General features: G+C 61.2%; 1 protein-coding gene across 2 annotated transcripts in view; it reads left to right on the forward strand.

Annotated features, from left to right (window-relative positions):
- The first annotated feature begins 1,472 nt into the window (after positions 1–1,472).
- COL8A2 (collagen type VIII alpha 2 chain) overlaps positions 1,473–25,416 on the forward strand; it is a 29,225-nt gene continuing 5,281 nt past the window's right edge. The window contains exons 1-2 of one of the 2 annotated variants that reach the window (XM_032202160.1): positions 1,473–1,515; positions 23,193–23,372. In XM_032202160.1, the coding sequence (XP_032058051.1) occupies positions 23,210–23,372 (163 nt within the window). In that variant the 5' untranslated portion in view covers positions 1,473–1,515; positions 23,193–23,209. Of the gene's footprint in view, positions 1,516–12,842; positions 12,888–23,192; positions 23,373–25,416 lie in introns of those variants that run through there. The other variant, XM_032202159.1, reaches the window with a different exon arrangement.

Consider the following 25,416-nt stretch of genomic DNA (forward strand, 5'->3'; position numbering starts at 1 on the left):
TCTGGTCCCGCGGCGGCCGCGATCCGGGGGAAGGCATTGAGGGGGGATTAGCTGTCTGATGCTCCCCCTGGCTCAGGCGCTTAATACGGAAAACAAACACCCTTGTGCGCCCCGATCCAGACGGGTTTTCTCCATGCCCGTTGCCTGGGCGACCCTAATCTGCCTCCTCGGGCACACCGGGGGCCTGCGCCCCCCGGGGTCTGCACCCCACGGGCAGGACACGGGAGGGTTCCCGGTCCCCAGCAGCTGCGGTGGTGGCCTGTGCCAGGGACACTGTGACACTGCTGGCTCGGGAAGGGGCAGCACGTGGTGGCTGGGCAGGGCAGGAGGTGGGAATGGGGCTCCCCGTTGTATGGGTACAAGATTCAGAAAGGTGCTGAGCCAAGGGGCAGCAGCACCCGGCTGTGTGTTGTGGGATTTTTGGGGTGGTGATGTCCCTGATGTCCTCACACCTTAGTAAAGGAGGGAAAATGCTTCCAGCTCGCGCTGGCCCCGTGCCTGCAAAAGGTTGTTCTGGGGCAACGTGGGGGCTGCTCCAGCTCCTGGCTGCAAGACGGGCCAAGGAGGGGAAAAGGATTCAGCCCCAACATCCCCGGGCAGCCTTGGAGGCAGGCAGCACCCAGCCTGGTGCTGGGGGGTCTGAGGATGGAGGGAGCTCATTTTCCACCACCAGGGTCGGTATTTCCAGCACCAGCATCCCCGGGGCACAGCACCCAGAGAGGGTTCGGGGTGCGAGCGGTGCCGGTGGAGCATCAGGGAGCCAAGTGGTGCAGGGGGCTGGCTGGGAGGGGTGGGGGGGGGGGGGCTGCATTTAGTTATTTTGCACGTAGTCGCTGTAGGTGGTTGGGGAAGGGAGGGAGAATCCTGGGCTGGAATTAAGAATAAAAATAGAAAAAGGAAAAAAATAAAAGAAAAAAAAAAAGGAAGAAAAGAAAAGAAAAGAAAAGAAAAGAAAAGAAAAGAAAAGAAAAGAAAAGAAAAGAAAAGAAAAGAAAAGAAAAGAAAAGAAAAGAAAAGAAAAGAAAAGAAAAGAAAAGAAAAGAAAAGAAAAGAAAAGAAAAGAAAAGAAAAGAAAAGAAAAGAAAAGAAAAGAGGGGGAAAAAAAAGAAAAAAAAAGGAAAAAAGAAAAAGAAAAAAAAAAGAAAAAGAAAAAGGAAAAAAAGAAAAAAAAAGAAAAAAGAAAAAAAAAAAAAAAAAAAAAAAAGAAAAGAAAAAAAGGAAAAAAAATGATTATTTTTTTTTTTTAAAGAGGGAAGGAAAAGTCTCCGCAGCCAACCCAGCCCGGCCCAGCCGGCTGCGAGCCGCCCCCTCGCCCCCTCCCTCGGTCCCGCAGTCCCCGCTCCGCCCCGCTCCGCGCCCCCCGCGCCGCCCCGCGCCCGCCGCCAGAGCGGCCCCGGCCCCGTCCCGGCCCCGTCCCGGCCCCGTCCCGCCAGGGGCAGGCAGCGCGGCTCGGCTCGGCTCGGTTCGGCTGCTCCTCCAGCCCCCGCTGCGAGCCTCGGGAGCGCCCCGGCCAAGGTAAGGGCGCGCTGCGCCCCCCCAGCCCGCCCCGCTCACCTGGCTGCGGGGAAATGGGGCTGGGGGCGCGGGGGGGGACCCCGTCACCGGACCCTATAAATGCGACGGCTTTTCCCTGCCCGGATCTTCCTCGCGGTCCTCTCCTAGCCTGCATGCTGTTGGTTCTTTATTTTTCCCTTTTGTCATCCCTTCTTTCCCCCTGACCCACTTTATTCGCCTGCCTCCTGCGCCCCGAGGACCCGCCGCGCGCCATCGGTTGTGGGGGGACCCAAGCGGACCCCGCCAATACCTGGCCCCAACTTTTGGACTTTCTCATCCCATTGCTGCGAAACACCCTGCTGGGATCAAAAGTGTTCGGGGGCAAGTGCTGAAACCTTTGGGGTTGCCACCACCAGCACCTCAGTGGCGCGATGCCCTTGCCCCGTGGGTGCCCGTCCCCTACAGACCCCAGCACCCAAGGGCTCCTGGCAGCACCGGTCGCGGTGGCTCGATCCCAAACACCTTGGCAAGCACAAGGTGCTTATTTTATTTGATTTTTTTCCCTTTTTTTAAGAGCCTTGCTGTTAATTGGCTCCCGATCCTACCGAGCAGTCCCCGTGAGGCACGGCAGGTCCCCCCTCGTGCGTTAGCCCCAGGCGAGGCAATAACCCGCTGGAGCTATTTTCTCATCTACGGGCAGCTTTGCTATAAGGAACATGTTTAATAAATCATAAGGCCGGTGAATTCCTGGGATTTTTATTGCTTCTGTAAAAATGCAGTTTTGATCTGTCTGCGAGGGACACTGGGAAACAAAGCTGCTCCTTTCGGGGGCCGGATCCTGCGAATTTAGGACAGGGACCTGGCAGCGGGGTGGGGGCTGCGGGCCCCCCCAGTGCCGGGCAGCACCCCACCCCTGAGGCTCCCTGTGGTTTTCTGCCTCTGCCCCATCCCTCGGAGGGGCTGAATATTACTGGGGGGGGGACACAAGCCCCTGTGAGACCCCCGCTGGCCCCCGCTCAGCTCCCGTGTGCCGCCGGGGCAGGGGGAGCCGACGTGCGCACGGAGCGAAGGCGGCGATGCCAGGGGAAATCGCGCAGCTAGAAACCCAGCCAGGCTGCGGCCGGGCTTCGAATTACATTTTTCCTCCTCGCCCTCTCGCCTGGGGGCAAGAGAAGCAGCGAAAACAAAAGTGCTCCAAAAAACCCGAGAGAGATCCTTACGGGAAGGATCGCCCCGTTTCCAGCGGGCAGCCTGCCCACCTGCCCGCACCCCGCAGCCTCACCAGAGCTCGGCCGCGCGGGGCTGCCGCACAGCAGGGCGTGGATTTCCTAACACGCCGGGGCAGAGGAATGAAAAGCAAGAAGTTTTCTTCCTCAGCTCGTTCCAGCCTGCGTGCCGGGGTGCTGAGCTGTGGCTTGAAGGGCACCCCGAGCTCTGAACCCAAGCTGTCAGGAGCTTGGGAAGCGCGCGGCGCCGGAGCCAGGGCGCGGGGTTAGGAGTGCAAGAGGTGCTCGGAGGCGCCCAGCTCTGTCCTGCTGGAAGGATCCCCGTGGGATGCCAGCGCCGAGCAGCAGTTTGGTGACCCAGCCTTGCGCTCGTTTCCTGCCATGCCCTTTGTTTCAGGCTGCGCAGAGCCCGGCTGCGGCGGCGGAGGCAGGGGAGGCAGCTTGGCTTTGTACGGGGAAGCGTTTAAACCCCTCGCCCTGATTCAGATGTTCCATTCATACGAAACGCCGTCGCGCGGGGTGTGAATGGGGACTGCCGGGGGATTTTTACGGCAATAAGCCCTAGAAGTGTCAAAAGTTATTCACACCTTGGTGAAATCAAGGATATTTCTGTCCGGGGCTCTTGGCAGGGGCTCAGCACGGCTCGCGTTGTGTCGGGTTTTTGGTTTCCCATTTGGATACCGGGGTGGGGGGAGCACTACAGCGGCCGTCTCGCCCCGACGTCCCGGTGCTGTAAGTGTCTCAACACCTGGGGGGCTGTGGGGCTGTGCCGGGGGGCGCGCACACAGCCCCCCAGCCCCACGGGGGTCCAGCTGCTGCAAGGCAGCGGGTGCTTCCGTGGGGCATGAGCTCAGCGTTGGCCAGCAAAGGGTGAGCCCCCCCTGCCTCGCAGGAGCCGCAGCAACAATTCAGCAGCCTGGCGTGAGCATGCTGCCCGCCCCGGGGCTGCTCCGCACCCGCTGCGCTCGGCTCGGCGTTGAGAAATCCCTTCCCCTCCTGGGCCCTTTGGGGGGGGTGCAGCTGGGCTGGTACCGATGGCGAAAGTGTCTTGGGGTCAGGCGTGTCCCTGGGGGTGTTGGCATGCTCCAGAGGAGCTGCCAAGTCCATGCTGGGGAGCGTCGGTTTGGGAGGAAATCGGGGAAAAAGCCTCTCGGGCACGGCCCCGCTGCCAGGATGCGCCCCAGGTGCGGGGCCGGTGCCCGCGGGGTGCTGTTGCCTCCAGCAGCCGCTCCACGCAGCGCTTCTGGGCTGCTTCAAGCTGCTGTAAATCCTCCCTGAAGGAACCGGGAAGACAGTTTTATGGCTGCCGGGGAGGAAGATTAGCAGGGTGTTGTTTTCAGAGCTGATCCATCACGGGACGCGGGCGCCGCGTGGTGCATCCGCGCGCTCGGCTGCTCGCGGGGGGCGCAGAGATTCCTGCGAGGGGTGAGATAACGACGCCTGCTTTTAATGCTCCGACTCCTCTTGGGATCTTGGGGTGATAAAAACCACCTCGGCTGAGCCCCCACACCCCCCCTGGTGCCCGTGCTGCAGCCGGGCTCCCCGCGAGCCGTGCAGGGGGGGCAGCGTGGCAGTGACAGCACGTTGGGGCAAGGCCACCTGCGAAACGCATTAACCCCGGTGGAAGGGGCGTGCAGGGCCCTTCCCTTCCCCTTTCTCACACACCCCCTCTGTCATTCTCTCATATTTCAACTTGTCCGCAGCTCGGGAAGCGGCAGAGTTTCCATTGCCTTGCGCTAAAGAAAACGTCTGTGACAACAAAACCGAGGAGCTCGGCGGGGGGAGGGACGAAGAGACGCCAAATTTCACTCGGTTCCCCCCAGGTGCTCCCCCCGAGCTCTTCCCTTTGGAGAGGTGCAGACCCTGGGGCTCCCCGCAGCCTGCCCGGTGCCCTGTGTGCTCACTCACCAGCTAATTACAGAGGCCAATTAATTCAGGGGGCACTGACTCGCACCCGAGGGCTCCCTGCCATTCTGTGGTTTCTCTCCCCTGGGTGTTTTGGGGAGAGGGCTGGGTGCTGCTGGCAGCCCCTTGGCCACATCCTGCAGAAATCCTGTGGGACCGGAGCCCCCTGGGGCTGCGGGCGGTGCCAGGGCCATCACCCCATGCCTCCATCTCTCCTCCCTCCTGCTGGGCTCAGCCCAGTGCCACTGGCCCCACGGGACAGCTCGGGGGCTGCTGGACACCAGGAGCCGCTTTCCCTTTTCCCCTCGTCACCGGAGTCGCTCCCGAGTCCCATCCCGGTGTGCCTGGCCTCCTTCCCGGTGCTGCCTGGTCTCTGTGCGACCCCGAGCATCGCCTACAAAGCGGTGAGATGAAACCCCACAGCCAAGGGGGGGCCTTTTCGCCCAGCCAGGTTTCAGTGCAGCACCCAAACGCCTGCTCGGGGCCGCTGCAGGCAGCAGAGGCCAGCTCGGGTGGCCACGGGGATGCTGTGCTGCACAGCCCCAGTCCCTGTGTGCATCCTGTGGCTCCTCAGGAGATGCTGCAGGATCCTGACCCTTCACCGTGCCCACCTCCTGCCCCAAACCCTCCTCAATCCCTCCAGACCCCCCTCGGCCCCCTCCCATGGCCAGATCCTGCTCCCCCCCCTGGGGACCTGCTCCCGAGCGCCGCAGGCAGGAGCCGGGGGTTGTTAGAAGAGGGACGAGGGAATAAAAAGGAGCCCAAAAGCAGCTGCGTGGGGTTCTCTCCTGTACCCTCAACCCATCTGCAGAGCAGCTCTGGCCTCCTGTGGCCCCGGTGTCATCCGAGTTCAGGCGGCAGAGCTGCGGATCGCAGGCAGGAGCTGCAGCCAAGATCCCCGGCTGCCCTGCAGCAGCTCTCGTCTCCCTTCCCTGGGGCTGAGCCTGTCCCTCTGTCCCATCTGGAGATGTTTGTCCTTACAGGCTCTCTGGGGCGCCTCTCTCCAGGACAGGGCTTGGCAAGAAATGACTGGGGAGGAGGAAAATCCTCTCCACGTCCACCTGCGGCTCTGTGCGGGCAGTGAGAGGCGGAGGCCGGGTTTTTCCCAGCTTGGATATTTCGCACCAAAGACCCGAGTCCTCAGCATCGAGGTTCAGCACTCTCAGCCCCCAGCAAACCTTCCCCGGGCAGGATGTGGCCCCGGGGATCCCCCCCAAAACCGGCAGAGTTCTGCAAAGCGTCTCCAAGCCCGAGGAGCGCAGAAAGCCCCGGTCGCTGGGATCTCGCCGCTCTCTGTTCCTCCCATGCCGATCTCCCTGGCCATTGCTGAGAGCCTCGTTATTGTTCTTGCAGAGGGTTTTGTTTCACTGCTGCCTTCCAAGTTCCCAGGGATCTAAATTGTAAAGAAGGGGTCTTGTAAAGAGCCCCGTCCAGATGAATGAGATGATACTGCTGGTATCGAGACGAGATCTGTCCCCATCTTTATCCGCAGACAATGCAGCAGTGGGAGCAAACAAGGATACAGCCTTTCTTCTGGGGCACATTAGCCAAATCAGAGCCTCCTCTTTGTTTTGCTCTGAAACCTAAGCCCCTGCAGCCAGACCACCTTGTGCTCGCAGCGCCCGGCTCTCCGCAGCCGTGGGGGAATTCAGCCCTTTCTCTGCCACGTCCCCGTGCCCAAACCGCGGGCAGGGCAGGTGCCTGCCTCTTTGGGTTTAGGAGGGGGGGGATTTCTTTTCTGGAAGGAAAAACGATGTTTCTGCCTGCATTCTTTGTGCACCCACGGGTCTCCGTGCCGCTCGGGGTGCTGCTGGGCAAGGGGGCACGAGCTGCAGGAGGTGGAGGCTGCCCTGTCTGTAAGGACAGCCGGCGTTGGGGCAGCGGGGGCAGCTCTGCGCACGAGGCTTGCTGCGGTGCCTGACGCCTGCGGCCGCTTCACCTGCTTCCCCATTTCCTTACAAGTCCTACAATTCAGCCCAGGTTTGTTTTAAGAAGTTACCGGAGGCTGAGAGAGCCTGGGACTGATTTATGGCTTCCCATCAAAATCGTGTGGTTTCACCACGGCGCTTGGAAGCCCCGGCTGCGTTTTTTTTATTTATTTATTTTTTTTGTTTGTTCTTTGCTTTCGAGACGTTGGCTCTGCTCCAGGCTCGGCTCCTCGGGGTGAGAGCACGGGCGCAGGGGGAGCCCCAGGGTGGGAGCATTCGGGTGTCGTGGGGGAGCTGCACCTCGCCACGGGGAGCAGATTTTGTGTCAGGACCACACAGCCACCGTTTTAGGGGAGCGCCGATAAGGCGAGGGGAGGTTTGGCACGGCGGGGAGCTGCAGGGCTTCCTCTGCATTCCTCCTAGCTTTAATTTCAACATCGGCCACTTATCACCCTTGCATCCTGCTAACGTTTAAGTGGCTCGGTGTCAGCAGCTCCCAGCGAGCTCTCCCGTCCCCTTTTTGTGCCGTGCAAGAGCCGCTGGGTTCCTCCGTGCCCTGCTCCCACAGCCACAGGCTGAGCCGCCGGTACCCACCGAGGTTAAGTATGTGGGCTTTTGCCAGATAAGCATATTTTCAGCCTCAAACATGCATTGTCAATGACTTCAGAAAGGTATTATTCAGCTGTTGCAGTGCTCTGTAAGCCAGCCAGCCGGCGTAGGGAAACAAGCCTACTTTTATTGCTGTTTCTTCGTATTTCCTGATAGTGCCAGTCTGGCACTCGAAAGCCACGGGTCAGATCCCTGCAGATTTGGGTTAGGATTACAGCAGCGATAGCTTTGTCTTCCCTTTGCCGTTAATTCCAGACCCTTTGGGCCCCAGCGGGGTCTCACTGATAACCTCACCCCGAAACCTCACCGCCCTGTGCGCCAGCCCGGGCGCAGGAGCCGACCACGGCCCTGCTCGGAGCGGGCACGGGCACCTCGGGGGCAGGGAGGGCACCGGGGTCCTGGGACCCCACGATGGCCACGGGCCCACAGAGCTCTGGGCAGCATGCTGGGGGAGTTTTGGCTTTGTGGACGGAGAGGAATAGGGCTTTGCATCACCCAAGTGGCAGGGTCAGGGTGGCAACGCGCAGGGGCCGTGCCGCACCGAGCATCCCCTGACAGAGGTGGCGCAGAGTGATTTGGGGACTTCATGGTTTTGATTATTTATGAGGTAAAGTAAAGATGAAAGGGAGAAGCAGGCATCTTTGCATCACATCCCGTCTGCATCCAAAGGAAGCTGGGGGGAGGCTTTTTTGCTTTTTTCATGACCGTTTCCCCTGCCAAGGCGGGGCTGTGCTGAGCACCGGGAGCACCTCGCCGGGGTCCCGCACCCTGCTCCTTCCTTCCTGAAGCCTTCGCAGAAACCTCTGCACCACAACCAAGCCCCTGGCCGTGCCAAACGCCGTGCCAGCCAGCTCCACTGCTCTGGCCGGGTGCGCTCAGCGCTGCTCAATGCATCCCCCCGTGCCTGTTGCCATTAAGCCTCCTCATCGTTGTTTCTCCAAGACCATGTGTGATGTTAGTGCTGAATGCAAGCTATGAGCTCGGATGAGACCCCAGAGCCCCTCCAAGCACTTAGAAGCGGAGCTCTGCAATGAGTTTGTAATTATTTTATTTTAGCTGGGTATTTTCCTCCCCCCGGGGGAAGGCCAGTGCAGCGTATAAGCGTGGGCCCGTGCCAAACCGTGCCCAGGCAGCGCTTTTATGAAATGCTGGGCTCCTCAGAATTAATTTCATTCGAAACATTCTTCTCGTTTTTCATAAAGCACAGCAAATCCGCGGTGCTTACGGCAGGAATGCACCGAGTGCTGCCGGGCAGACACGAATTCCCCACGGTGCACGGACGGGGCGGGGGCTTCCCCGGGTGCGAGCCCCCGGCCCCCCCCGTGCCCGAGCATCCCCCGGGGAGCAGGGGTGATGCTGGGACCATCCCGCAGCCAGCCGTGCCCACGCAAGCGGGTGGCGCTGAGCAGGAAAAGGGCACAGCTGCCAGCTCTCAAAACCACAGATTTTTTTCATTTTTTCCCCCCTGACACATCCAGATTTTGTCATTTTGCCCGGCGGTCGCATCCCCTCGGCGGGGGCGGCTTTGCCCTCTGTGACCGTCCCTTCCTGGGGTCTGGGGGGAAGCTGGCGGCCGTCTCCTCCTGTCTGGCATTTGCAGGGCCGTGGGAGGAGCGGGCTGCTTGTCCCCAAAGGTCAGGGAAATGCCAGCGAGGCCACCCCATGGGTGAGTGCCAGGCGCGAGGGCAGCTGCTGCCGGCTTGCTGCTGGGCTGGGAAAGGTCCTGGTAAACGGTCCGCTGAGTGCCCTGGCTGCTGGGCGCTGATCCTGGGGTGAAAATGAAGTGGATTTGCTCAGGTGGCAGCTTGTAAAGCATTCAAGTGGGTTTTGGGGCTGGAGTAGTGAAACGAGGGGCTCTTGGTGCTGGAGAGCCAGCGGCAAGGGAAGCGCCGCGGGAGAAATAAATCCGCACCCGTCTCGTCGCTGGATGCAGCTCAGATCTTGTGAGCCCCCCCAGGGCTCAGCACTGCTGGGGTTTTGCTCCCTGGGGTCGGATCCTGGTGGGAAGCAGAGCCCAAACCCCGTTACCCTGGCTGCTGCCCCGCTCTTGCCAGCATCCCCGGCAGGAGCCCGGAGCCGCGCTGGGAGCTCTGGCTCGCACATCTTCCCCTCTCACCTGGCTGACGTGCGCCAGGCCTGCCTTAAAGAGCTGATTGTGGTGGATAAGAGGAGGATTAGAGGGTTTAGCAGGTGTCAAGCCTCGTATTTCACCGTGATGGAGGGGCGTACGCGGCTGGCTCTTCCCTGCTCCTGCCTGAGCCCTGCCGGAGCTGGGGCTGCCCTTTCCTTCTAAATATTTGCTGCTAATGTGGGATAAATTTGAAATCTGGGGGGGCTGCAATACAGCGGGGCTAGCTGGCCCAGCCGGGTGGCTGCATGCCCGCATCCTGCTGCCGGGACAGCTGCATCCCTCTGAGCCCAACAGGCTCCATCCCATCCACACCCCTTCCCTTCCCTTCCCTTCCCTTCCCTTCCCTTCCCTTCCCTTCCCTTCCCTTCCCTTCCCTTCCCTTCCCTTCCCTTCCCTTCCCTTCCCTTCCCTTCCCTTCCCTTCCCTTCCCTTCCCTTCCCTTCCCTTCCCTTCCCTTCCCTTCCCTTCCCTTCCCTTCCCTTCCCTTCCCTTCCCTTCCCTTTCCTTCCCTTCCCTTCCCTTCCCTTCCCTTCCCGCAGGGCCACATCAGGACAGCCTCGTGTCCCCCCCAGCCACTCCATCGTCCCCCCCAGCTGCCTGTGGAAGTGTTGGCACTTGCCAAAGTGGGCTGCGGGTTTTGCCAGCCCAAGGAGGGTGCTGAGCCCTGCTCGCTCCCCTCTTTGCTGGGTCAGCATCAGCGCACCGGGCTGTGCCGCTTTGCTGCTTAAACCGAGTTTTCTCCAGGAGACTGGGGGGGCCTCCAGACAAGGAAGGGGCTTTTGTGCACTGGGCTGCAAGCTGATCCATCTTTTGTGGTTTCGCTATTTTGGATGATGCACTTTGTTATTCCAAGAACCACCCAGCAAAAGGACCCGGTGAGCCGAGTCCCCGCCGGTGCCTTCGCTCGCTGCGCCCACCTGGGGCCCCGCCGCAGGCACCGGTGCCCCCGAGCACCTCTGCTACTACGCCAGGGGGAGAAGGCAGCAGCCAGCATCCCCGTCTTGCAAACGGGGCTGTGCTGACGGGGCAGCTTGGGGGATTAGCCGGGGTTGGGAAAGCCAGAGCAGCAAGCGGAAAATGCGGGGTTTGCTTAATTCCCCGGCACACTCGTGTCCCGGGCGGCACGCTGACAATAACCCGATTGTGGCCGCGCTGCCAGGGGTCCGAGCTGGTGCTGGGGTGCCCCGGGCAGCCCCTTTGCCCCTCCTGGATAAGGCTGGGCCCTCACCTCCACCCCCCTGAGCTCGGGATCTCGGCAGGACCCGCAGGGTTTGCGTCTTGACCGCGTGCCTTTCCATCGGTGACGTGCGTGGGGAGCGCTGGAGCCACGGCACCGCTGTTTGGGGTGTGGATGGGGACTGGTCCTGCAGCACCCCGAGCTGGGCACGGGCACCTCCGAGCTGATTTCTCGGGGCCCCCAGGGCCGGGTGTTTGGGCTGGAGCATCCTTGGCCCGGCCGGCATCGCCTCCTGCCGCGCAGGGATGCTGCTGGCTCTGTTTGTCTTGGCTCCGCCGGGCTTTTTCCTGCATGAGAGCTGCTTGTAGCTGGGCAGGAGCCAGCGGGTTTATAAATAAAAGCATCGGACACCTCTCTGGGTGGTGCTGAAAGTTCCCGAAATAGCCTCGCAGCCCCGCCAAGGCTCTCGTGGCCGGGCTGTTCGCAGCAGCAGCAGCCCCGGGTCTGGGTGTGGAGGCAGGGGCTGGCCCCGGCTGCTGCCTCCGTCCCTCCCGCACCCGCACCAGCTCCATGCTTCCCTCCGTGATGCTGGGAAGCACTGGGAAAAGCTGCCTCGGTCGGCTTGGAGGCATCCCCTGCATCACCAGCCTGCCACTGGGATGTCCCCAGCTGGTTCTGGGGCTGGCTGTCCCCGTCCCCAGCCAGGACGATGCTTCGGGAGCGGGCACCGGGTGCTACCCAGGGGCTCTCCACCTGCAGGAGCGTCCCGTGCCTTGGATTTTCCCCAAAGCTCTGGCCTGGAAGGGATCATTTGAGGGCACGGGAGGCTGGCCTTGTGCTGTGGGTTGCTCCCTTTGGGAAACCAGGAGGTTTGCAGGGTGCCAAGGCACAGCCGAGCCTGTTCAGCACCGCGGCAGCCCCACACCCCCTCCAGGCTCCCCTGCCATTTCAGGCAAGCCGTGCTAATTCCAGTTATTTCTCCATCAGCAGCAAAGCTGGAGCTGCCCGACCCCGTTGTGATCCCGCCAGCCTCTGGGTGCAGAGATTTGGGGCACGATGGTGCTGAGCTCAGGAAGCTGTGGGCATCACCCAGCCCCCGGTGCAGCAGGAGCCTTTCCCCGTGCTGCTCCCCACACAACAGCTTTTGGGTTAAAAATCGAAGGGTTTCTCTTCTTTTTTTTTTTTTTTTTCCCTTCCTTTTTTTTTTTATAATTGTCCTCTAGAAAAATAGGATGAATAGGTTGATTTAATTTTTTCCCCATGTCTCATTGCCACATGCCCATAAATCCTGGGCGAAGCACAGCAGCGCAGCAGCCACAGCAGAAACCCGGAGCTCTCCAGAGCGCGGCACGCTCGAGCCCGGGGCTCAAACATTTCCCATTTCCTCGAAGGCAGAAAGAGGAAAATGCCCGGGGCTTCTCCTGAGGGGTGATTTTTTGCCATTTGTGCCCCGTGCATGGGGATGAGCCACGTGCGTGCCGGTTCTGCCCGGCACCTGGGCATTTTTTCTGCATTTCAGGGTCATTTTGGGATTCCTGGCAGTGCTCGGAATCCGTGCATGGTGGTTTTCCTGGGAGCTTGCGGGAACCCCTGCGTGCCTGGGCTTTTGCACGGCACAATTGAGCAACAGAGGCCGGGATTCATGCGCTGCCCGCCCTCGGGACAGAGCGTCTGGTGACGGCTGTGCCCCGCTCCGGGCTCCCGTGTGATTTCCGAGCCTTGCAAAGCTCCTGGTCCAAGGTCAGCCCCCGGGCAGGCACGGTGCCCGGCCGCCTCCACAGCCCATTCGGCATCCCTGGACCCGTGGGGACGGCGTGAATGGAGAGTCCCGGTGCGCCGTGCCAACGGCGAGCATCCTCGCATGGCCTCAGCTCTCTCCTTGTGCAGGGCGGGAGCGTGGGGACAGCGAGGCTGGAGCCCCCGGCCTCAAACCCTGCAGTGCGGTCCCATCTTGCTGCCAAACTGGTTTGTAATGGGAACAAACGGCCGCCCCAGTGAGGAGGCTGGATGCTGCCCGGGCACCGGCGCTGGCTCGGAGCCGCCGCGGGGCTTGGGAAGCGGGTGCTGAGCGTGGGCAGAGGGAGGCTCCCGCATGCCGCAGCCCGGAGGGGAGCCGTGCATGGAAAATAGGAGCCGAATGTTTTTCCAGCTTGAAGCCCAAACAAAAGGTTTTGTAATAAACGCGTCCCTCGGCCCCGGCTCCGCACCCGCCGCGGCGCCCCCCGATTCCTCCCCGTGGCGCTGCCAGGACGGGGGCCAAGGGGCAGAGCAGTCCCAGGCCCTCGTGCCACGGGGCAGGGCCCAGCGCCGCCGCGAGCCTTTTTGCTTTTTCATGCAAAATCTGCCCTTAAAAAGATCGCTCCGGCGGGGTTTTGTTGGCTGTGGTCAAAAGCGGGACGCGGACACGTGGGAAAGAGGTGAGGATTTGGGTGTCTGCGGGGGCCGCGATGCCCGGCGGGTTTTGGCTTCTCCTCCTGCTGGGAGCACAAGGGGGGCTCGCAGTGGGGTCGCTGCGGGTCGGGAGGAGCCGGGGAGCAAAAGGGCACTGGGAAACGAAGCCAGCCCTGTTTTTTTTGTCTGTCTGAGGGCTGGCGGCGCTTACAGAAATAAACAAGTCCCACCACGCAAACATTCAGCGTCTTCTTCGCTGCTGGTGCTTGAGCTCCGGGTCCGTCATTTGGCTTGGCAAGGGGTCAGCGGTAATAAAGCCTGCCCGAGTCAAGAACCCCTCACCTTGGCGGGACACGGGGCTGGCTCTGACACTACCAAACCTTTAAAATCACCCAGGTCGCCGGCTTTGCAGCAGTTCTGATGCTGCATCCACTGCTCCTACGGGCCACCTTCCCCAAGGGGGGTCCAGAAGGGTTTTTTCCCCCCCGGGGTGGTCGTTCCCATCATCATCAGTGTGGCCACCCCGATGTATTTGGGACCTGCCGTGTATTTGGGACAGCTCAGCTGGTGGCAAAGCCTAGGAGAAGGAGAAATAACAGGGGAAGGGCCGGGGTGGGCTCTGCTCCCCCCTCCGGTCCAGCCAGGCGCGGGCAGAGGGAGGCTTCGGGGTCTGGAAGCCTTTAAAGCAGATTAGACCAGATATTGGATTGCACTGGAAATTAGGAGCCCGGTAATGAGATTGTGGCTTCGGCTAGCTGCAGATTAGCGTTACTCGGGGTTTGAAGCTCTTTGTTTATAACAAATAGAGATGGGGCAGGCAGGCAGGCAGACAGACAGACAGACAAGCCCTGTCCCAGCGGTGGAGCTGCAAGGCTGCCACGGGTCGGGGCTGGGGGCATCGAGATCTCCCCTGCACCTCGGGGTCCTGGGTGACCCCTGAGGTCCCTCATTCCCCTCTGTGCTCCCCGGGAGCAGGGTGAGGACGGCGGGCACGGGGCTCGGCCGCCTCTGCCAGGGGGTTCAGAGGGGGGCCGGGAGGTTTGGAGCCATCTCCAGAGGAGCGGAGGGGTTGGAATTCCCTGCGAGGCTTTCAGCTCGGAGACAAAAGAAATGTGGGAACTACTTAAAAAAAAAAAAAAAAAAAAAAAAGGGAAAAAAAATTTCAAATCGAAAAATCAAAACAGCTGATTCAGTGGTGTTGAAACATCTTGTGACAGAGCCGGAGGAATTTTTTCCAAAACGGGGTTCTGGGAAGGATCGGCCTGGTTTTAGCACAGCCCGCTTCCGTCCCTGTGCACGTGCTGCGGGGCCGCGTCCCCCCCGGCACGGAGCTGAGCCCCTGGGGACCCCCGGGGGCTGCTTCCTCCGGTGCTGCAGGCTCGTGGGGTGCTGCATCCAGCTCTCCTGAGCTGGGTAAAGGATCCAGATCGCCTCCACCCCCCGCCGAAATGGTCATTACGGGGAAAATCTGAAATACAAGCCGGGAGCGCCGCAGCCAACGCTGGCCGGGCGGCGGGAGCGTGGTTTCTGGTAGCGGCTTGTCAGAGTTTCCACTGAACACCTCGGGCTTTCTGGGATCTCACATCGGCTGACATAAATTAAATTAAATTAAAGAACATAAACTAAGCTAATGTCTGAGCGCCGCGCACCCGATCCCCTCGCCGGGGCGTGAGCGCGTTTGAAGTGCGGCCGGCGCAGACTGGAAGGGGGCAAGAGGGGAAACCGGGGCGGGCGTTTTGGTGCTGAGCCCCGTGTAGGGGCACGGAGCAAGGCACGGGGCTCAGCAGAGGGGCTTCGAGCACCTGAGTGCATCAGGGGATGGGGATGGTGGGGAGGGGGTGCCCCAGGGTGCTGGGGGCGCGGGGTGCCAAGGGCTCGAGCTGGGGCGGCAGGGGAAGAGGGGGGTGTTTGGGTCCGGCCGGAGGGAGCCGGATATTTTTTTTTTAATTTTTAATGAGTTAATTGACAGAACGCGGAAAAGTCACATGCTTTAAACCCGTGAAATCCCCGAGCCAAGGCTGGGCTTGTCAGTCATTCTTATAGGGCAAAGCCAGGGCAGGACCAGGCGAGGGGCCCCGTGGTGTGGAGGGGCGCAGCCTCCGCTCCTCCCGTCCCCCCCAGCACCTCCTGTCCCCTCCAACACCTCCTGTCCCCCCCCAGAACCTCCCGTCCCCCCCAGCACCATCCCCACAACCCACACCATGTCCCCAACCCCGCTGCCACCACACCTGAGACCCCGGGCACAGGGTGGGCGATGACAAATGGGGCTCCCGAGCACCCCACTAGGGGGATTTGCTGGGTGCTGCGTGCGGGGAGAGGATGGGTGCAGGGGGAAAAGGGTGGGTGCGGTGCCCCCAGAGGTGAAATGGGGCTGTGGGGCTGTGGGATGGGGACCCTGGGGACGGTGGCTACTGGTGGGGCCGGGCAGGGCCGCGGCACCTCCCTGGCAGGTAACCCAATCCCTCCCCGCCGCCCCCCGCCCTCCGCCCCGCTGCCGAGCAGCAAACGCCGCCGAGGCTCCCAGTCCTGAAATTTATTTTAATGTAAACCTAGCTCTGAGGCAGCTTTTTCTCATTTTTAAACTATTTCATATCAATCCTTGGCCTGACATTTGTTTTCTTTGAATTTGGTGGGGAGCGTGGTCTGCATTGCTGAGGATATCTCCTCAGGAATCTTGGCAGAGGCCGCACCGTATCTTTGAAGAAACGGCAAATGCAAAACAGAAGGCAGATATTAGAGGAGCACAAACAAGATTTTCCCCGTGCTCACCCCAGAAGCAGCACAGCAGCAGTGGCACCGGGGACTCGGTCCCCAAGGGACACCCCATGGGTGGCACCGCAGCTCCCCGGGCACGGGGCGACCCCGCTGCACCCCCAAACCCCAGGTGGGGTCGGTGGCCCCGACAGTGGTGGCACTGCCCCAGGTTTTTTTGGGTGCCATCGGGTCCCCAGCACCTGTAGCAGCACGGCACGAGAGGAAACGGGGATCAAAGGGCCCAGCAAAAGCAGGGAGCCGGGATTTCAGACCCGTGACATTAAAATAAAAGGACTGTTAGGATCAACACTGAAACGCAGTTTCCCATCCCAGGCAGCCAGCCTCGCTGTCAGAGAGCTGGGAGGATTATGTACTTTGGCATTTCACACCCGAGAATCGGTTTTCACGGCAGCTCACAAATTTGCTGTCATATCTGGGCGGCCAGGAGAGCACCAGAACACGGACGAGGAGCGCGGTGGTGCTGAGCCTGGAAAAATAACCGAGTGGGGATGCCAGGACCGTGCCGGGACCACGAGGAGCCCACCAGTGCCACCAGAGCCACGGGGCACGAGGAGGAGCAGCCTGGGCTCTCGGTGCCCCCAGCTCCATCCCTGCCATGGCACAGGCAGTGCGCATCCATCCTGGGCTGGGGGTGCTGTGGCTGACGGCTCTGTGCCACAAACCAGAGCCACCGAGGAGGTTTTTGTGAACTCGAGGGTGATAAGGGGAGGTTGTTGTCCCAACAGTGCTTGGATCCAGGCAAGGAGAAGCTCCCAGACTCGCTCCCAAGGATCGTCCTGCGGAGCAGCCGCTTGCTGCTTAGATCCTAACGCGGCGAGGAACGAGGGGCTGTGTGCCCTGCCTGCCTTCTCCCCCATCTCTGCCCCCAGCTGCTGTCCCTGGAGCAGCCCTGATGCCCCCAGCTCTTGGCAGCAGCTGGGCAGCTCTGGTCCCCTCCACCCCCAACCCCAAATTTTGCCCCGGTGATGGGTTGTGGGGTGCAGAGGACAACGCTTTGCTTGCCGTGGGTGCAGCTTGGAAGGACGGGAGGAGATGCCCGGCCGTGGCCACGCTGATAATTCTCCATCATCCCCCATCGCGGGGCTGCCCTGAGCACCCTGCTCCTGTGCCCTGGGCATCAAACCCTCACGTGCAGCCTCGGTGCCACTCCTGGGACACTCCAGAAACCGACACAGCTCATCCTGCTGAGACTGAATGTGCTTGCTTTGATTTATAAAACACACAGAGGAATAAAGCCCTCTGGAGGAGGAGGGCAGAGCTCCAAGCCGCCTTGCCCCGCGGTGCACTCTCTCCAACCAGCACTCAGCCACCGCGGCTGGGCTGCGGCTTTGGCCAGGGCCCGGCTGAGCGGCCGCGGCTCTTCCCACCAGCCACCGGCCCCAAAAAGCCCGGCAGCTTTGGGTTCCCACCCTGGGCAATGTTGGAGACCTTGGCACATCAGGATACAGAACAGAAATCTCCCCCGGGGATGCGCGGGCAGGTGCAGCGGGATGCAGCAGGTGTAGGGGATTTGGAGAGGCACGGGGCTGATCCTGCACGGGGCTGTGTGCGCCTTCGGTGTGGTGCTGCCCTAACTCCCTCAGCGCACTCACGAGGGGCAGGGACCAGCGCTGAGGACCTGTAAATAAATAATTTTTGCAGTAAATAATGAAATGCCCCTGAAGACCCCACGCTGCTCGGTGGGGCTGGGCTCCCCAGCCTTTGCAGATCCCTTGGAGGTGTCCCCGTGTGGGATGGGGCAGCGCAGGCTGCGCACCCAAAGGCTCCAGCCGGGTTCATAGCTCGTTACCAAGCCGGTGACCCCAACACGAGGCCATTTTCAATGTCTGTGGCTCGTGGCCTCTTGCCTGCAAATTCCCTGCCATGGGAATCGCTGGGCTTGGCGATTCCCAAACCCAAAAGGTTTGAAACCCTGCTTCTGCGAGGGACCTGCGAGGACACAGCCGTGCTGGTCCCCATGGACCCTGCGCAGTCCCTGCAGCGCCTTGCAGAGGGCTGGGTGCTGCAGCTGCCACCACCCCACACTGTCCGTGCAGGTGCTGCATGGCACGAGGCAGGGACACCACGCGCTGGCATCACCGACCTCACCGCGTGCCCCGGTGCTTGGCTCACCCCGCACCGTCCTTTCATTTTTTTGGGAAGGGCACCATCCCCCCGGGAGAAGGAGGAGGAGGAGGAGGAGAGGGGAAGAAGAGGGGAAGGAAAAAAAAGAATCCCCACAAAAATGTCTTCATAACAGGAAACGTCTCATAAAATACCTGTGGTTTGGCATGTGCGATCCGACTGGTCAAACTATGCACCTGGCAGGCAACCCTGCTATTAATGCTGCGCAGTCTGGTATTTCGGTGGGGCTGCAGCTCGGAGGGGGAGGACGGGAGCGGGAAGCTCGGGGAGCAGGAGCCCTCCGAGGGGCTGGGTGCGGGGGAGCGTGCCCGTCGGGTCCCACGGGGGCTGGAGCAGCCCCGTGAGGGCTGAGACCCCGTCTGCAGCACCCAGGGGTGCGTTGTGCCAGGCTGAGCCTCCAGCAGAGCGTGCGGCTCCATGCCCGGCTGCAGAGCAGCCTGAGCATGCTGCTGTTAATTACTGCTTAATTACAGCAGGTCAGGGCGCTGGGGTTGGCTGAGCACCGCTGGGCGAGCTCCTGGTGCCCCCAAAAGCGGGCTCCTGGTGCGGTGAGACCTGGGGAAGGGCTGCAGCACTGACAAACACCCCGAGTGTGCTGCCCGGATCCATCCTGGGGCTGCGGGTGCTGCTTCCAGGCTGGGCTGGCCAGGAAACATCAGCCACCGCTGCGTGCAGCGATCGCACAAAGGCCGTTTGTGAAGAGCCTTGTAAAAGCAGAAACACCAAATTTCTGCAGGTTGGGGCCCTGCTTTTCCGTGCTGACCACGTCCACGCCTGAGCAGATGCGGGGCTCTCTGCCCAGGTCTCCAAGCGCTGCGGTGCCGCCGAGGCAGGGGGTGCGAGGAGCCGTTCCCCGGGGATGGCTTCGTCCTGCGCGTCAGCAGCGATCAGCCCGGGGCTCCGCCGCGCTCAGCGGAGGAGTTTTGACAGCTGGAGGTGAGGGATTAAGCCCTGAGCTGTGACCTGCGGCGGGCTCACGCCTCGCTGTGCCACGGCACGCACACGCCGAGGGGCATTAATCCGCCTTAGCTGATCCCTGACCCGGTGGCTGTGGGATCAAGCGGCGGCACCGACCCCATCGGCAGCACCCCGGCTCCAGGCAGGATGAACCACGGGCACCGGGCGGCGTGCGCAGCGAGCAGCGTGTGCTGGAGCAGCGTGCACCACGTGCGTCCCCGCCGTGTCCCAAAAATCAGCCTGGCACCCCCGGGACATCGCCGCCGGGGCAGGGTGTGCTCCCCGCACACTCTGCGCTCTCCGCACGCCGCACATGGCTCAGGCGTGTCGGGAGGCGAGTCAAGACAAGGAGAAGTACCCAGCTCGGGGTTTGCAGAAAGCTTTTTAGCAGCTGTGTGCAAACCAGCTGTTTTATGGCCGGCGCAGCGAGCGGAGTCTGGCTTCCTACAGCCTCGTGTTGTGTTCCTACAGCCCTCAAACTCCTCCCGTCGCAGCCGTGCCAGCGCCAGCCCCGCTCCCCTCCTGCTCCCCAGCTCGGCCGCGGGTGTCCCGAGCTCCACGGGTGCCGGCTGCCCGAGTGCCCCTGAGGTTGTTATTAACACAGCGGGGGTTAATTAGCGCAGAGCCCCAAGCTCGGGGGTTAATTTGGCTGCAGCTCCTGCAAGGATCTGAGTGCTACAGATGGACATAGTCGCTGCCCACTGGGCGATGCACCGTGCCGTGCCATGCCGTGCCGTGCTGTGCCATCCTGTGCCAAGCCATGCCACGTTGTGCCGTGCCATAATGTGCCGTGCCAAGCCGTGCCACGCCGTGCTGTGCCAGCTGTTGGGGCCAGGCGCAGCACTCCCAGGGTGTCAGGAAGCTGCGTGCAGATGGGGTGGGGTGTTTTTTTTTTTTCTTCTCGACAAGGAAAATGTTTTCTTGTTCCCTCTGATGAAGGGCGGGCGAGGCTCTGGATCCGTGCGGCGCGTACAGCAGCTTTTGGATCGGATCAGGTGTCATGCATTTAAGGACTCGCCCGTGCCAAGACTCTCCCCGCGCGCTCCTGCGCTGCGCGGCCGAGCCGCTGTGCGATGCCTTTGGCTTTCGCAGCCCGGCCTGCGGAAATAACGTGCTCGGTCCCCCTCTCAATAGCTCACTTTTCGTTTTCGACTCGTTTTATTATTATTTTTAAAGCATGTGTAGCGCAAACCTAATCACCTACCTCCCGCTGGAGTCGGTCCAGCCCCGTGTTGAGCTTGGAAAACCTCCCTGCTTTCCTTTTTTATTGTAAATGACCGGAGGATGGAGCGGCTCGATGGGACACGGCGGCGTCCAAGCCCGCGCCGCCTCCAGCCCACCCACGCGCACCGGCTGCACTCTCGGTGCTTTCTCTTCGTGCATTTCGCAGCGGGGTGCCCATGCCGTGCCCCAAGTGCTCCCAGTGCATGGCACGGGGATGGTGACGGGGACAGGGTGGTGACAAAGCTGTAAGGGGCTCGGGAACGCGGCCGGGGCTGGCATGGCCAGAGGTTTGGACTGGGGACAGCGTTGATGGCGTTTTTACTGCTGGGTTTAAACAAGTTCTCCGCTTTACTGACCTTCAACCGCAGTCACGGATCCCCCGTGGATCACATATATTGACTTAAAAAATAATTAGCGTCGAAGCGAGCGGGTGCTGCGCCCGCCTGCCAGCCCCAGCCTTAACATCGAAAGAGCAGGGGCCGTAAATCAGCTGCGGCCGCGCGAACAAGCCCGGGGCTGTGCGCGCAGGGGAGCGCACGGCTGCAGCTCTCCGCGAGCGGGGCCGTGCCGGGGGCTCGGACATGGGGCCGGGAAATGAAAGCAGAGAAGGTGCCGGGATTGCACCGCCGCTGCCGGATCTGGCCCCCGTGCCACTCGCCCCTGCCCTCTGCTTGGCCAGCACAAGGCGCAGCCTGTTCCTGGCACGGCGGGGGCTGCGCTCCCCCAGCCCTGGCGCTGCTGTGAGAACAAGGTGACATTTCTTGTCTCGTTTCTCGTGCTCTAAGTGTGAGACTTTTTTTTTTTTTTTTTTTTTCGATATTTTTTTTTTTTTTTCCCCCTCCGGTGCTTTCATTGCGTGCCAGGGGTTTTTAACACGTCTGCTCGCGCGGTGCCAGGGGAGCAGACACTTGCACAGCTAGCGCGGCGGCGGCGCGCTCTGAAGCCGTGCCAGGGGTCTCCGCGCCGGGCTGGCCGCGCACCCGCTGCTCCGGAGCCCGCTCCCCACCGCCAGCCCCTTGGTGGGGGGGGGGACGACAGCACAGCTTGGCTGAGCCCCCTGAACGCACCCCCTTTATAAACTCTCCGGCCCCATCTGCTCCTGCTGGGCTTGTTTTTCCTGGCCGGGGAGGTTGTGCTCCAACTACTGTACGGCGCGGGGACGGGCAGGGGATGCTGGCTGCTGGGCTGTCCCCATCCTGCAGTGCTCGGGGGCAGGAGGGGCTGTGCCACAGACCTGTGGAGCCCCCAGCACATCTCCCCTTCTCCAGGTGGGACAAACAAGCCCCCCGTGCCGTCCCTGCCAGCTGCAGATGGTTTGGTCCCGAACCGCTGGCCCTGTGGGATTTTTGGCCCCCCGGCGAGCCAGCCAGCTCGTGGCGGTGCCTTCAAGGATGGACACATCGCAGGGCTGCTAAGAGTGATTAATTACTTAACGCCGGAGATCTCAGGCATGAAAGAGCCTCTTCTTAGCCATGCTGTGCACACTCGATCCATCAGACCAAACTCCAGACTTTGCCAGTTTATTAAGTCACTGCCCGGGGGCACCGCCTATCGCAGGGACTCCAGCGGCCGGTGCCTGCCTTAAGCCACCTGCGGGGTCCCAGGCCAGGTCTGCGGCCCCGCAGCCCCCTCGGGAGGACAGGTGAAGCCACCTGGCTGGATTAATGGAGATCATGGGCAAGCTAAAACCCATCCGGAGGTGCTCCATGGCCACTTATCTCGGCCACGGAGCTGGCTGCCTCGATTTAGCACCCGGCGCACAGCGAGACCGCAGCTGGAGCCAAGCAGACAGATCGCCGTGACCACCATCCCCATCCCCCTTCTCCCTTTGGCTCCAGGTGCTGCTGATGGTTATGGGGTGTCCCAACACCCGCAGCTCCTCCTGCCCCAATCACCCAGCTGGGGATTGTCCCCATTGCCACAGCCCCGGTGGCACCTGGTGGCACTCGGGCTGAGCCGTGCCGAGGCGCTGCTCCCGCGGTGTGGGCTGCTCAGAGCAACAGGGAGCATCCCATGAAAGCTCCCGAACCAAGGGGAGGAACAAGCCTGAGCAAAGCCCAAGTGGCAGAAAAGAGAGATAGGAAATGAGGGGAAGGGATGGAGTCAGAGCCAGAGGCACGGGGGTCATTCCAGGTAAGGAAAACAAATAAATAGCTGATTCAGGATTTTGTTCTCCTCTTTTATTTAGCAGAAACCATATTTTTACAGCTGCAGTCCCTTAAAAACGGGATTTTTTTCCCCCCTTAAACAGACCCCTGTAAAATAATGCTTCATAAAAATAAGCGTTCCTCTTCTAAACCCCACAAACAATAAGGCCAACAAGGTGCTCGCTCAGCAGGGTCCTGCTCGTGCCCCCAGCCCCGGCAGCACACGAGGCTTCCACCAACCTGCCAAGCGCTTGCAGCACGGGGAGCAATCCCACGCCAGGGCTCCCTTTACTTAATTTGGTTTAATTAGATTTCAGCTTATTTATTTATTTTTCCCCTCCACGCTGCAGCTTTTTTTTTTTTTTCGCTGCTGTTTCAGCAAAAGCGATCCAAGAAATTCCGACCAAATCCCGGCGCGCTGCAGCCCTGTCCCTGCCTCCCCGTCGGGGAGAGGCGAAGGGCTTAATTCTCATTAATTACCACCACGGGTCAATTATTGCGAGGAGGAGGAGAAGAAAAAAATACAACAGCCAAGCTCTTTGGCATCACGTGTTGTTTAAGCTTCTGAAAATAAACCTTCTCCGCAGATCAATCCGTTCGCAGCTCCGCACATGGGGCTGGCACAGAACATGCTGCTAGAGGAAAGGTGTATTTACAGAGGGTGTTTATTTTAAATAAACAGGCTCTTAAGGCTGAGGCTGCTGCTCCCAAACGCTGCAGCCCTCCCCGGGGCTTTCCCAGCCAAGGGACGGACCCAGCCTTTGCTCTCCGAGCGAGCTCCTGGTGCTGTGCACGAAGCACCGCAGCCAGCCCCGAGCGTGGTGAGGTTTGGGCTCTGACCTTGCAGTTTGGGGCTGCTGGAAGCTGCCTGGGCAGGCAGGGCTCTGCTTATGGCACAGGATCCGTGCGTTTATCCTGCATCCCCCAACTGCTGCATGTCGGGAAGGGGAACGCTTCCAGGGGCGCACAGAAAGGGAATTTCGGGTGTCCCCGCTCCCCCAGGACCCTTCCTAGGGCCTTGGGCGCACGCTCCCCGCTGATCCTTGTGGGGTGAGGGGTGGAAATCGGGCTCGGGTCCCCCCCTCACTGCCATTTCGTCCGCAGGAGTGGCGCGGGCCAGGATGCTGCCGGACGCCGCGGTGCTGCTGCTGCTGCTGGTGGTGGTCGGCCTTCGCTCGGTGGCAGGAGGAGGAGCGGCGGGCTACGCACAAGTGAAGTACATGCAGCCCATGGTGAAGGGGCCCCTGGGACCCCCCTTTCGGGAAGGCAAAGGGCAGTACCTCGGTAAGGGACGCGCTCGGCACGGGGTTGGGAGGATGGGGGGGATGAGGCTGCCGTGAGACTGGGGCACCGCAGCATCCTGCAGCATCCTACAGCATCCCATAACATCCCACAGCATCCCACAGCATCCTACAGCATCCCATAACATCCCACAGCATCCCACAGAATCTCACAGCATCCCACAGCATCCCATAGCATCCCATAGCATCCCGCAGCATCCCACAGCATCCCGCAGCCAGTGGGCACTCCCCATCAACCCCAAGCCCCACGGTCAGCCCCCTCCCAGCGGGTGCTGCCCTGCAGATTGCTCTTTCCCCCAAAAAAATGAAATAAGACCAGGGGATGACAGCATGGAGAGGCTGAGCAAAGCCCTTGCTCGAGCTGGGGGGGTTTCCAGTTCTTGCCCTGCTCGCATCCCTTGGCATGCTCAGTCTGGGTGCTCATGCACAAAGCAGCCCCACAGCCCTTTGCTCTCCTTTTCCTCCTTTTCCGCACATTTTCCAGTGGCTTTGGGGCTCGTGCCCAGGCACGGGAGCCCTGACACTCGCTGAGTCCCTCTGTTAAACCCAAGCCATCCCCACAAGGCTTTTTTCCACTCCTCCACCTATTCCGTTTTCCCTGCCTGCGTTTTGCACCAGCTGGGAAAGGAAAGAGGGCCAAGGCCCAAGCTGGGAGACCCAGCCCAGCACGACGAGGGTGAGAGAGAGTGATTTCCTCCTCCACACGTGTTAAATCAATCCCCACCAGGCAACATGTGCCGTTCGGAGGGGCAGAGGCGCTGAGGTCATTGCTCGGAGCCGCCAGCCCCTCTGCTGCGCTTCCAGCCGACCTGCAGCCTTTCAGAACCGCCGGCCCCGAGCCACCCTGCCTGCACGCCCTGCTGGAACATCCTGCCTGCACGCCCTGCTCGCACGCCCTGTCTGCACGCCTTGCCTTCACACCCTGCCTCCGTGCCCTGTCTGCACGCCTTGCCTGCCTGCACGCCCAGCCTGCACTCATGCCCTCCTTGCACGCCCTCCTTGCACACCCTGCCCACCCTGCAGCGCCCCAGTGCCCGCCTGGGGCTCCCTTTGTGCCCTGGTGCCGAAGCTCAGAAGCGTCCCCATCAGATCCCCAAACCTGGGGGTTATTAGCTTGTGCTAATTACACACCCCCACTGTAAAATTAAAGGTGTTGAGTGTGGCCACATATCTCCGAAACTTCTTGGCTCGTCTGCCAAGGGAGCCCCCAGCACCTCCATGAGGTGCCCGTGGCTGTCATCACACCCCGGGCGATATCAGCACTTCGAGAGGGGGGCAGATGGGGGGCACCGAGCCCTCTCTCTGGTACCCACACGGTGCTCCCGCTGCTCTCCTACAGCCAGCACCACGGGATGGGCATTACCACGGGATGGGGCAGGTCCCTGGGGTGCCTGGTGGCTCTGCTGTGGGGGTGCAAGCATCACGGGGACCCCCCCCCCAAAGGCTCTCCAAGACCCAGACCCTCCTGGGAGCTGAAGTCTTGGCTCTGGGAGGAGAAACCGGAGAAGGTTTGGCTGCCGGTGGCTGATTTACTGCCGGGCTGAATGGCTTATCAGGAGTTCAGCTCAGCACATATGTCAGAAAACACACAGCAAAACCTGGAGCCGAGGCGCGCTCGGAGCCCCCCCTCCGCTCCCTGCCCCCTTCCCAGCTGTTGTAAAGCTGCTCCCTGAATCCCAGCCAGAGACAAAACCTTCCAGCGCAGCCTCACCAAAGAGCAGCGTTTCAGCTGCTGATGGGCCGGGATTCAAATATCTTCTCCCTGCTGCTTTTCCTTTTTTTTTTTCCTCTTTCTTCCTATGCGTCTGAGCGGCTCGTGCTGCCTCCGAGCCTGCTGGCCGTGGTGGAGCAGCGAGCACTGATGCAGGCTGGGCTGATGCAGGGCACAGCAGCCTCACGGGGTGAAAAAGGGCAGAGAGCACCCGGGGAGCTCCCGCTGAGGCTGGCGGCCCCGCTGTAGGATGGAGGAACGGGACCCTAGTGGCCTTCATCCTCCAAAAACCCCATGGGGAAAAATGGGCAGGGGG

The sequence above is a fragment of the Aythya fuligula genome, chromosome 23 (genome assembly GCF_009819795.1).
Source record: "Aythya fuligula isolate bAytFul2 chromosome 23, bAytFul2.pri, whole genome shotgun sequence".
NCBI classification, from domain to species: domain Eukaryota; kingdom Metazoa; phylum Chordata; class Aves; order Anseriformes; family Anatidae; genus Aythya; species Aythya fuligula.